The sequence below is a fragment of the Branchiostoma belcheri genome, unplaced genomic scaffold (assembly GCF_001625305.1).
Source record: "Branchiostoma belcheri isolate BF01 breed outbred unplaced genomic scaffold, Haploidv18h27 scaffold99, whole genome shotgun sequence".
In the NCBI taxonomy this organism is placed as follows: Eukaryota; Metazoa; Chordata; class Leptocardii; order Amphioxiformes; family Branchiostomatidae; genus Branchiostoma; species Branchiostoma belcheri.
The window spans coordinates 1,256,755-1,270,283 of NW_017804675.1; the positions used below are offsets into that span (position 1 = coordinate 1,256,755).

At 40.6% G+C, this 13,529-nt stretch overlaps 1 protein-coding gene across 1 annotated transcript; it reads right to left on the reverse strand.

The window, feature by feature from the left end:
- Positions 1-9,016: 9,016 nt before the first annotated feature.
- On the reverse strand, positions 9,017-13,367 carry LOC109462094 (CD2-associated protein-like). Its single transcript, XM_019758591.1, has 3 exons — positions 13,343-13,367; positions 11,462-11,647; positions 9,017-9,150 (listed from the first exon to the last, which is right to left on the reverse strand). The coding sequence occupies exons 1-3, from the start codon at positions 13,365-13,367 to the stop codon at positions 9,092-9,094; spliced, it is 270 nt and encodes an 89-aa protein (XP_019614150.1). The 3' UTR covers positions 9,017-9,091.
- Positions 13,368-13,529: the final 162 nt, after the last annotated feature.

A 13,529-nucleotide genomic window follows, 5' to 3' on the forward strand; every position in this document is an offset into this window, starting at 1 on the left:
ATAAAGAAAGACGCTCAAAAATATTACATGGTGAATTGTCTCAGGAAAAAGGGAGGAAGGGTTGTAACTTTACAGTTTAAACCTCTAAAATATGGGACTTTGCAAGCATGAATGCAAATCCATGCCTAAATCTCATTACAATCAAGGCAACAAATCATGATGGTTGATATACAAAATGCATGAATAAGTGGAAGTGTCGTAACAGCTATTCTGTATCTATTTCTTTTAAGATATAGAGATATAGGATATAGATATAGACAATAGAAGATAAATTGTCTACCGTAAGTAACTTTCGAGTGGGTTGTATATGTTAGTATATGATTGGTGGAGGGATCATGCCGTGTTAATATTCCTAAATAGGTATAGTGACGTAAATATTTCCAAATGAATGTTATCAGAACATTATTTTCTGAACCAGATGGAACTTGTACAGTATTGCACGTCCTTGCAATTGTTCCAATTGACCTTCAAGTCTTTGATGTTTAATACATGCCGCAAGGTTGCCCAATTTTGCCCCGTCTCTTGCCCCTTAAAACTTTAACCACTCGCGATCCTTTGATGGCTAATTGTTACTTCACTTCATCTTAAGTTTCCAATTCCGGGCACTTTTTTCCGACAACGCCCCAGTAATGATATTGGACAGTCTCCTATCCCCGTCCTTCATTGTAATTTCGTAGAGCAGGCTGCGAATTATACAAACTGCTTCGGGGGATTTCTTCATAAGTTCATCGTTAATTCCCCCTGGCGTCTGTGTAGCCATGAAGCCTCAAGTCTTAAATTGCTTTGTCATATACGTTTTACCTTAATAGCAGGCGAAGGTCCCTTTTTGCAGACGCAGGCGGTTTCAATGAGCGCTTTCCATCAAAAAGACGTGGGAGATTGATGTTTGCATTATGATAAATGATGCCGTTTTTAACGGAAGGAGACGGAAGAATTTACGACTAATTTTAACTGATGCTTGCAGATTTACCCGAGGGGGAACATGCACACAACTGAATTTCAAGTCAAAACCATTTTGTTATGGTCGTCTTTGGAATTTATTGAGTTCCCAAAATGTAGACAGGTTATAAATTTTATAGCTGCCTCCATTCTAAAACTGTAATTACTGTCTGTAAGCAATTCTTCGTTTTTTTGCACTTCGAAGTGATCCTTTGGGGCGCGATTTGGTAAATAACATCTCCAATACGCCATGGTTTTGTTATGGCATTAATTTTAGTTTTCAACGTGTAGACAAACTCGTAAACTTTATAGCTTCATTCCGTAACTAAACCTACTGTCAGGCAATCCCTCGTGTTTAAGCACTTTGAAGTGAACCAATTTGAAGATCTTTCGGAAACCAATTTGGTAAAATGCTATCCTCGATACGTCACTGTTTTGTCACGGCTGTCTGCGAAATTCATTTTCGTTGTCAACGTTTACATATGACCATAAACTTTATGGAATCATTCCCAAACTGTTACTGGTGTCTGTAAGCAATCCTTCGTGTTTTTTGGCACTTCTTTCAGGGGGCAATTTGTTTGATAAAATCCTCGATACGCTACAAATTTGCCACGGTTGTGTTCGGCATTCGTTTTAGTTCTCAACAAGACCATAAACTTTGTAGTTAACTTCCCAAACTGTACTACCTAAAAGCAATCTTTCTTGTTTTTCTAGCACTTCGAGGTGATTCTTTCCAGGACCAATTTGCTAGATAACATCCACTATACTCTTGTTTATTGGAATAAGAATAAACCACTCTTGGAGACGACATCACTTCTACACTTTGTCGACATAAATTCGCGTTCTAACACCCCGCCGACATGCAATGTTCTCGAGTTTCTCCCGTAACTGTATCTATAAATCAGCACGTAATCCTCCTGCCAATAACGTTCGGACGCTAATCTTGTACTTAATGCCTCGGAAGAGGTTTACAGCGATCAATAAAAGACATTATTTGGAGGAGTAGCTGTCACGATGTGGCCTTTAGTGAACTGTGACGAGCGCGGAAGGAAATTACAAGGTAAGTTACCGACAGGACCTACTTTCTCGGGCGGAATCGTAATGAGGCGTGAATTGACCGTGGACAGTTTGTAGTGTTACGCCAGATGTAGTGACAGGGCAAAATGAATGATCGAATGGACCTTTATTGTACAAATTTAGCCCATCAGTTTGCTTATTGTTTCCTTCAAATATTATTTTAATTTGTTTGTATTATTTCATTAATCAGTATCTAATTCATTTTATTTGCTTAGGCACGTATATCATAATAAACATAATCAACATAAACATTATGATATACCGTATGTTCTCGAGTTTGGAAGGAATACCACGACAAAAACACTCATCCTGGCCTTGCATTGATGTTAATACTTGCTTTGATTCCGTTTCATGTGCAAGATATAGAAAAAAAAAACAATAAATGAACATCGAACCGACTCAACTTCCAGACGACTAGACCTGTCGAATGTAGGTTGAGATTCTATCGTCTGCAGCCGAACCGTCATCATCTCGACGCCAATTAGGCCACATCGACTTGATTTTATGGTTGACATCTGAGCGCGCGCGCAAAAAAGACCACGTCCTCCGAGGCTCTGGCCTGGGTGGTCCATAATTTTTGGCAGGACTTGCTTTTCAAGAATCGGTCTATTCAGCCAACAGAGGTCATGCCGGCGTGAAAAGCCTTCCTGATCTTCGTACGCGAGGGCAAGCCACGAAAAAATGAATTTTTGGCCGAAATTCTTTTTATTCGCCCGCACGAACTAGTTTGGGGGTCTTCATAGGATGTCATCCATAGAATTAAGACGGTTTGGCCTCAGTGGAACCTACTTAGTTTTCCATCTATCCCCTCAGGTGGCATGTCTGCAGAGACTCGTCTGCTGTAGCTGTACAAATTCCGGCCGAAAACGACAGGAATACAAAGCTGGTATTGTAAATTTGCAGAAGTACATAGTGACGTACATGACAAGCCGGCACATGCTGGCTTTTTGCGGAATTTATAAATCGACACTGTACGTATGTACTGAGTTCTTGAGTCGTGGAGCTTCGGTAGCCTGGGTGTCATCCTCCAGAGTTACCACCGGCTCCATATTGTCGCTAACAATCATGGACTGCCAAGGCATAGAGCCTAGAACAGGCGAAAATAAATGCGCGCGTGGATGCCATCCACGGAATTAAGTCGGTTTGGCCTTAGTGGAACCTACTTAGTTTTCCATCGATCCCTCAGGTGGCAGGTCTGCAGAGACTCCGCCGGTACAGCTGCAATTATCGTCAGCTCTCAGCGGAGAGACGCGCAGACAGAAGATCAAACTCTTCTGGGTCAATCAAAGAACAGAAGAACAGTTGCGACTGCACGTATCTATGTAGGGCACTCTTATCAGGTCCCCAGTCGATAAAGTACGGCCTGAAAAAAGATCTTGCAACTCTAAAAAAACACAAAAGTTAATTAGGGATATTGTGACCCTCTTCTATCTGTCTATATGTACAGTTTTAAACAGCCGTCACAATGTCTTCACGATTGGATAGTGTCTTGCATAGTGGATACTGCCTGGTTATTAGGACTTTGCCACCGAAAGAGAGATTAGATGTTACCATATTGATATTGTTATTTCCCATGTAGACATATATTGAAGGTTAAGCTACTTTTCTATCACTTAATTTGTTCACTTAAGACAGGTTTAAGCCCCACGCATGATATTTCGTCTATTTCTACAAGTTAACACTAACACATGATATTTCGTCTATTATTACAAGTTAACACTAACACATGGTATTTCGTCTATTATTCCAAGTTAACACCAACACATGGTATTTCGTCTATTATTACAAGTTAAAGCCAACACATGATATTTCGTCTATTATAAAAAAAAGGCACCCTGTTCAAATTGATAAAATTGTAAAGCCCCCTCCCAAGAAATATCATCAGCAAATAGTTTAAATATCTTCAGGTGTTTTTGTATTTCCGTGGTAGACTGTTCATTTAAGCATTCGCTTTAAACTCTCAGATATTGATTATTTTACCATATCTCTGCGAATCAGCTGTTTTAGATTACAGAATACCCCTCCCCCTCCAATATAACGGATAGTCTCTGTACCTTAGAGCAATCTTTGGTTCACTTCAGATTAGGTTAAGCCTGGCAAACAGAGTTATTTCTTCATTTATCTCCGTGAAGCAGCCGTTCAGGGTCGATAAAATGACACCCCGGGAAAGATTGAGAATAAAAAGTCTCTTTATCATATAAATATTATTTTGTATTCCCCGTATGACTTCGACATTTGATCCTGTATCACAAATTTAAGCTATCTTTTCTTTCATGGTAACAATAAACCCACACACGTTTTGTTATGGCTTTATATCAAACTCACTCATACCATGTTTTTAGTCGATAAAGCTCTGACTGGAAAAATCATCATCATCCCAAGTTGTCTCTCCCAGACGTTTTGGTATTCCCTGAACAACTCCGACGTTTAAACCCGAATCACCCTCCGGGCCCGAGTGTCATCCCGTATTCTCATGCGCAGTCTCCTGTATAGTAGCCCGGAGGTGTGTATTAAGTGGTTCCTGCGTTCAACCTGAGAGGGAATATAAAGATATGTAAACTGCCGAGGGCCTGGGGGAGTTTCTAGGGAGTTCCGTACTTAATACATGGTCTGAAGAGATACCTCAGTAATGATTGGTAAACAAAGTAAAGTAGAAAATGGTGGAGTAGGCTTAAAGTGGCACTATCTAAGTCCAGAGAACGGTGCAATTTTCCTATAGATTATGTACCAATGAATACGTAATCGCCAGACGGTATAATGTGTTTTGTAAGGTGATATCGGTGGATTCTGAGTTAGGTTAGAGGGTGTTTGGAGAGTTTTAAAGAGTAATGATGTCTTCGCGTACTTTATATGTGCTTTAGTCTAGGGGATACTTGATCGCATACTGTTAACTACTATACATTTTTAATTCCTAAATGTATTGGCTATTGAAAAACAATAACTCTTTCTCGACGTTAGTGCTCCTTCAAATTATGATTTATGAAAGGGTAAAGTAGAAAACGATGTAGTAGGCTTAACCCATCTAATATGAAATATGCCACGTGCACGTTAAAACCATACGTACATATTTCCACGAAAGAGGTACTCATTCCACATACATACATACATACGAGAAAACCATAGGCATACATGTGTAAGTTAGTACACATTTCATACCGAAGGAAAAGGTCTTTGTTTGAACGTTAAAGTTAATGTACTACTTACCCTGTATACGCAATAATTCTCTAATTTTCTTCGCCAGTGCCTGGTATTTTGGCCATGATTGGCGTCAAATGAGACCTTGGCAGTGAAAGTTTAGGTGCCACACTGGCTGCACCGTGTTTCTTTCTTCACACACAAACCAAATCGCTTTCTATTATCATGTGATAGCCCTGGATTGATGAAATCATTTTAAGAGTGAACGGCCATGTGCACTTTGGCTTGCAACCAAAGAAAGAGCAGAGGGTTTGTCTGTAGGTTTGTTGGTATGCTTGATGAACAGAAATGGTTGCAGGGAGAGGTTGTGTGGATTTTTGGTTATTCTAATTGACGGTGAGGTTAACTCTAAAGGTTACCCAGCACGCACAGAATAGGGGTAGGTGGGTAGTATGTGGAGGAATTCAGGAAGCGTTCAACTGTGTGCAATAACCGATCAAATTACATCGTACAATACATGTGCCAATACCCTCAAACAAACCCCAAACACTTCCCGAAGATCTAAAATCTCCAAATTCCTCTTATTGTTTTATTCATTGCAGTACTTACAATTAGCCTCCGGGTAAAATTTCTTTCTTTCTAATTATCATTATTATTGTCAAAAAACACAATTAGGCATAAGCCATCATCCGGAACAGCTGAGCAGCCGGTTTTTTTTGCCGAGCCTAAGGCAATGTTGATTCAATTATAGAGATGACATCCTCTGGGAACCCCAAAACTGAGGCAAGCGTGTGAATTAAAAAAGTATTTCAAAGAAAAGTTGCTTTCATCATGAAATCTACAAAGGTTGAACAAATGACTGAACAAAAAGAGTATGGTATGGCGAATAATAAACGACTCTTCATTTTCATTACTTCACATTTTCTTCCTGAATTGAGCTTGGCATTCTATGACATTAATCGTGTTTCAATCCTTTTTTTTTGCAACATACGACATATATTCTCTCCTTTGTACTTTTTTGCAACATACCACATATATTCTCTCATTTTCTACAATTTACAGTATGGTCGAAAACTTTTTTTTTTTTGGAAACGGACGAAAATTCATGCGAGCGTAGATGTTATCCATAAAATCAAATCAACATGGCCTAATGTCGCTATCACCCCCCCGGGCATTCCCGAGCAGATTTGTCATTATTACCGGAATCCGTAATGTACCCATTGATGTTCCATCTCCGTTAGCAGAAAAGCCCTTTAAGTTGCTCCCGGCTAATTAATAAGTGTCTGTTCCGCTGCGGTGTTTCATCGACCGTGACACCCGCACAGGTGGCGAGGAGTCTCCTCAGATTCAATATGCAATGGCTTTATGAAATAAAGACTAAGCTTTAACTTCCAACATAGGAAAGTCACTTTACACGGCTTTCCTCACTTCGCTCAGGTGAAAATGAGTACTGTCTTGTCATGTATTTGTCTCCTGTGTTGGTGGCGGCATTAATATAAGTTGAAAAACTTGAGTGTGCCGTCAGCACGTCTGGTGATTACATGTTGAAATTAAAAAAAAAAAAAACTTCCAACACTTAGATTTACAGAATTGGGACTTACCCCAATAGATGTGTTCATTCCGTGAACAAGGTTGATGGAGTCAACCGAAAATTTGGGTAAGGCCAAATTTTGTAAATCTAAGTGTTGGAAGTTAAAGCTGAGTCTTTATTTCATAATGACTTGTACCAACACAGATGGACTTTCATGCTAAAGGCAATGACTTTGTACATTTACATGCATAGCTATTGCACTTCACTGACTTACATCATTGGGCCACTCTATAGATCTATCCCACTTAAGGCAGTGATAACAATTCAACTGTTATCATTCAGTTGTTTTTATTCGCTTATTCCGTACTGCTTTAGGGCTGTTCAAATCTGCCTAACTAACCTATGTGTTTGAAGTGTATTTAGTAAAGACGTAAATAAGGCCAATTGTATTTGTTTTGGATTCTTAAACATACAGGACACACATAAATATTATTCCATGATATATAAGACCGCTATGGCAACAATACATACAGTCAGCTTCTAAGAGGAAAATATTAAGGTACATATTTACATCTTGCATGTATTCTCTCCCGTACCTACATATGTAGATTGTCATTTGTATAGATCGTTGATTGTGCATCTGTATCTGTAAAGCCGGTATAACTGTCCTTCGGCGTAACACGCCAGCTTTGCAGGCACGCGGTGCGGCGGCAGCTGGCTACATTACACCAAACGACCTGTTACACCTTTTTTTTACAATCTTTGCACAGGAGTTGTGCATGTAGGAGTTGTGCATGTAGGTACTGGCCTAAAATCAGCCAAATTATCTATATAGATTATCAGCTAGAAACATGGCTCGTGAAACTTCATCTGTCTGACTGCCCGTACTCAACATGAAGCCACGTAAACATTATTTATACATGCTGAATAACGGGCTTAGCTTAAGTGCTGCCGATAGCTATAGTCCGTTCGTCGATAGTAAATACCACAGGTGACTTAAACCCAAACAGACAGGACCACTTACTCATACAGTTAAGGTCTGGATCTGGTAAAGTCTTACCATTGTCGTATGGAGAGGGGGGCTAGTGAGGGTGCGGTCACATCCGTCGTAGATTGTCGTGCGACGTCGTATATTTTTGTCAGTAGACTGAGACACAAACAATGTCCGAGAAGGGTCTAAGAATATAAGAACCTTTTTCGTAACAAGAGAGCTGAATTTTGTGACACATGAATGAAAACCACAATTACATGTTTGTCCTCACTTTGCAATCGTACTACGATTGTACGACGAATATACGACGTAATTACGATCGTCGTACGATTAAGATGCTGTAGATTTTAAGTAGGCTGTTGCACAACCAGCTGTCTACAAGGGTCAAAGACAGCTTTGTCGGTAACAATCTGAACCAACCACGTACAACCATCACGAAAATACCTTCGGTTTGCAATTGTACGTGGATCGTTGAAGAGGTTCATCAGTCACGTAGAATTAACAGTTAGTAGACAATTCTCCAATCAGTGACTATTTTGTAAGGTAAAACCACGTACCTCCAAATTGTACCTTACAAAATACAGTCAATGATTGAAGAATTTTCTACTAATTGTACGTGGATCGTATACGACGAATATGACCGCGCCGTTACCTACAAAGTTCCCGCAGTATCTGTACACGCCATCTGTACACACATACATGTACAGTCGTACCAAATGGTGCAACTACTTTTGATGAATTGCTCTGATACCGCGAATGCGTCAGGTCCACCTGTGCGTGAAGTGTACGGATGAAGGTGCTTCCGTCTAGAGACCGTTTCTCAGTCTCTCGGTACAACAGTGATCCATCACACTGGTTCAACCCGTCGCCTTTAAAGGCATCCAGTGCAGTTTTAGGGGCTTGGAAACCCGATTTTTTTAAAGCCAATATTCTAGTAATTTATCTGTATCTGTATAGCCGGTATAACCGCCTTTCGGCGTAACACCAGCTTCGCAGGCACGCGGCGTGGCGGCTGCTGGCTACATTACACCGAACGACTTGTTACACCTAGCCCTTGAGCATCTTACTCTAGATATTGTTTAAAGCTATCTACATAGTGAGTTGAAACCACACTATCCCGGTGTATATTGATCCTCATGGAGCAAAATTTCCCAAAATTCTGACGGAAAATGGTTACTGAAAGGGCCCTGTGCTGATTTTTAGGGTACCACCCAGAAAATAAAGCACTCTTTTGGGGGCTTGTTTCTGCAGTTTTAAAAGCCCAAAGTATGAAGTACTGATTGAAATGTGCTAATGTGAAGTAGTATGCGAATATGACAAAGATATTTTCAATTTTGCTGCCCTGAAATCGCACTGGATGTCTTTAAACAGTCTCTCGGTACAACAGTGCTCCATCAAACTGGTCCGTCCCGTCGCCTTTAAACACTCCGCTTCATCTGTATTTCCTCTGCCTCGGCGATCTGGCGGGCCGCGGCAACTGCAGAGACAAACAAACGATTGGGATGTGTCAGGCAACAAATTAAACCCTCGTCTTTTCGTCATACATCACTGTCACTTTGCGCCAAAAAGCAGTTACTCATTCGACAAGCGACTGGATATGATTTTGGATTAGCTTATTCACTAACTTTCGTCAGCTTATTAACCTGCATTTCTCCTCTGGTCTCTCAGTCACTAACTAAAGCTAGTGGATACTAGCTGAAACGTCTGACCGTTTCCAAAATCATATCTGAATGGATGAATGAATGAATAGATGAATGAATGGTTTATTTGATCAACATGATCCTTAAAAGGTACGTTGCAGCCAGGTAAAGTAGCCGAATTGCATACTTTTTACATCAATAGATAAGGCTATTTCCAAATTGACATTTGGTACACATATTAATATTTACATCGTAATAATGTTCTAAATGCGGAGAAGTTATTGTTCGTTTAGTAGTTTTATCGTGTACGGAATTGGACTGTTCTTGTATCTATTTATTATTGTCAAACAGACGATAGGGATGTGTCAGACAACAAATTAAACCCCCGTCTTTTCCTCATGCATCACTGTCACTTTACTCCACGTGAGGATTCTGTATCTGTATCTGTATAGCCGGTATAACCGCCTTTGGGCGTAACACAACAACTGGCTACATTACAACGAACGACTTGTTAAACTGCAGAGGCAAACAGACGATTGCGATGTGTCAGACAACAAATTAAACCCTCGTCTTTTCGTCATGCATCACTGTCACTTTACTCCACGTGAGGATTCCGTGTTCCTTACTGCGGATTTACCGCAAAACCAGCCACGGGGCTTTTCTCATATATAAGTCATGAGAATCAGGATGCTCTGGGCTTCAGATGGCTCCATAAATTGTCAATTACAGACGTTGTGTTGTAACTACGGTAAAGTTCCCTCAAACCACCATACGGGGCCAAAACGGACCCCAGGCGTATATAATTATGTGCCATTTTAACAATTCTGGTCGAAAACGAAACTCCTTCTATGAGTTTGTATATATGTCTTATAACTTCTCGCACGTTTTTACTGAGATTGGAACATTGTTGATGGAGTTATCCTGGAAAGTTTATGCGTGGTCTAGTGGGGTGGATTCCATGTTTCCTACTGCGGATTCACCGCAAAACCAGCCATAGGGCTTTTCCCATGCATTAGTAATGAGCATCAGATTTCTCTGGGCTTCAGATGGCTCCGCAAATTGTCAATTATATAATTGTTTAGACGTTGTGTTGTAACTACAGTAAAGTTTACCCTCAAACCACCGTATGGGGTCAAAACTGACTACGGTAAAGTTAAGAAATCTGCTAGTGGTGCTTGGTAGGCGTCTTTTTGGTTTATTATGGATTTGTTAGGACTTTAATCATAAAATATGTATGACCTCCACGAAAGGCTGTCAGTGGGCGATTTAAACGCATACGTATAAACCAAGGCCCAAACAAACAAACAAACAAAACTCAATTGTAGAAAATTTTAGACGTTTTAGAAACGTTGTGTTGAAACTACGGTAATGACGTGAAGAATCTGCCAGTGGTGCTTGGTTTATTATAATCATAAAACCTGCATCTTTCCTCATAATGTCAACTAAAAGCGTTTAGCGGGTCGATTTAAATATTAAATGAGCAAAGGCTCAAACAAAACCCAGACGATTCTGATTTCATGAAACCCAATAGCAAATGAAACGACCTTACACGTTGGACCATATATAGTAGCGCCAGATCGATAAATTCCCTGGCACTTTCCAATAAAATACAGCTTCAGTTTCATTCTTCTTCAACACGAATATATGACCTTGAAATGTATACTGTACTGAAGGGCAAGGACACATTGATTTAGTGGCGTAAAGAAAGCATTTGAAGGATGCTCCAATATTGGGACGCCAGAAAATAATAATGAAGATTAAAATGAATTATGGATTAATTAATTGCATGCGATGTAATTACACTAATTATTCTGTTATGTAATTGCCAATTTGCAAACTATCTATATGGGCTAGCTGGAGAAGACGGATGCCCCAAGTGTATGGGTCTCGGATTCTCCATCTTAAACAAATCCACGCGAAAGCCATCGTGTCAACTGTAACCCTCACTCAGGTGTAGGGACTGACACGGTCATCCTACTCGGAAAGTCTGTATCTGTATATCTGTACATGAATCTGCATCTGTGCATGAATTTGCATCTGTACATCTGTACAATCTGTATCCGATTACAAATAAAGATCTCGAGTTATTGCCATATTCGACTACGTCACAAAAACTTCAATTCATTCATTCATCTACTCTATACAAACCTCTCCGGTCCTGTATGAACTTGACGTAGTTGGAGGGGAACAGGCCTATCCTGCCCCTCAGGTAACCCAGGCACCAGCCTCCATCTTCCCCCTCCAGCACCTCGATGACATCATCCACATCCAGACGCAGTTCGTTCTCCTCGTGAGGCACGTAGGAGTACAGCGCCTTCGCAAACCGTCGCGAACCTGGGGGGAAAATGTGAAAATCATGAAGAAAATTAAACTGTTCTCCAACTAAAAAAAAAAAGAAATTAACTCACCAGAAATTTTCGACTGAATCGCTGTCTTTATCAGCTTTATAACCCAAGTGCTGTGCACACATGACTTTTAGCCACATGTGAAGCACTGGGTCAAAGTTCGTCAGAAGTCGGTACCGCCCCCCGTCACGGTTGAGTAAAGGTTTTCTCCATGTATTTTACCAACTCAGAGATGAACTTTCATGTTAATTTGAAAGGCAATTATACAAATTAGATCCTGTTTTGCATAATTGCCATTTCTTTATGTCAAGCATCACTTAAGCTACCTACATAACAAAATCATGATGATCCGTCAAGCGGTTCTTGAGTTATACTACATTGAATATTTTTCAACAAGCGCCCTTGCAGTTCCAGAACAGGCTGTCCAAAAATCATAACCCTAGCGTGTCCAGATCACGAGATATAAAAAAAAAAGAAGTTTCGCTGCAGTACCATAACAAGCCGCCAGTGGGGCAAACCTATACATGTCGAGATGTCATCAAGACCTACCCATCTATGCCTTCGCGAGTTGTGATGTTCACACACACACACTCACACACACACACTCACACACACACACACACACACACTCACACACACACACACACACACACACTGACACACACACGGACACACACACACACAGCCAGAAAACATAACCTTGGCGAAGGTAAAAGTAAAAGATTTACTGTCTCATATCTAAGTTCCTTTCCTTTACAGTTTAACGAGCTGTAGCCGGAATGTTTTACCGTGGCGCTGATGTAGTGATGTCATAATTCTTCAGGCTTAGAACCAATAACTGTATCGTCTGGTCTGCCGTGATAGCAATACTCCAGATATGACGCGTATATCCTTCCTGACATTTCGTCAGAAATCGATAGAATAACCCCCGGTGCACTTTTTATGGCCCCGTAATAACCGTTCCGTGGTGGGATGCAGTTGTTTTCAATTTTGGCTGATATTCTACCGCAGATTTCCACCATGTGGGCCCGGCACTAAATGTCCGAATAGGTCGATAGACTCCGGAGGGAGGAACTGTAAATAACTATACCAACTGCATGCTGGTAGGCTGGCCATTCTGCAGGGGCTCTTATGACAAGGATTGCTCCAATCTGAGGTACTGATTTTATCATAGACGTAACGCTTACACTCATACAAGCATCTTAAAACAGTCACTTTTAAAAAGAAAATTGTTGTTGTCGAGGCTCACTAAAAAGATTATGCGTATGGGAAAACATTATTAATATGCTGTGGATGTTTTGTATAAGCCACGGATGTAACCACGCTCTTAAAGATGCTCTCTAAATGTTGATATATATTATGATATTTTAGACGTTTACATAGTCAATGACATTCAATAGAAACTCAGTGTGCTGCCATTTTAATCTATTAGGTTTGCAAATCTTGTGATAGCATTGTGTAGGATTACCGCACTCCCCGCGAAATCCCAAACCCCGACAACATGTCTGTTTCTTCCGCTAAATCATTTAAATCTTCCATTTCGCTCCAGTCGGAATAACTCGAGCTTATCGTAACCGGATTAGAGGAGATCAGGTAACGTCTTTTGATAATTTGTACGGCTCCATAGGATTATAGGATTAGAGGTATGTGATAATATGTTGGAATGAGATTCCTGACGGGGTACCTTTGAGGGCCGCTGTCTTCCTCATCGTGTTGATGCCAGCGTAGGTAGATTTGGACCCCACAGGCTTGGCTGTAATACAAGCAGACATGCCGGCAACATGAGTAGGTAGGGGCATTGTCATTAGATAGCTTTAACCCTACCTAGACCGGGCTTTTTTTGACATGGGGGGACCGGGGGGGGGCGTCGT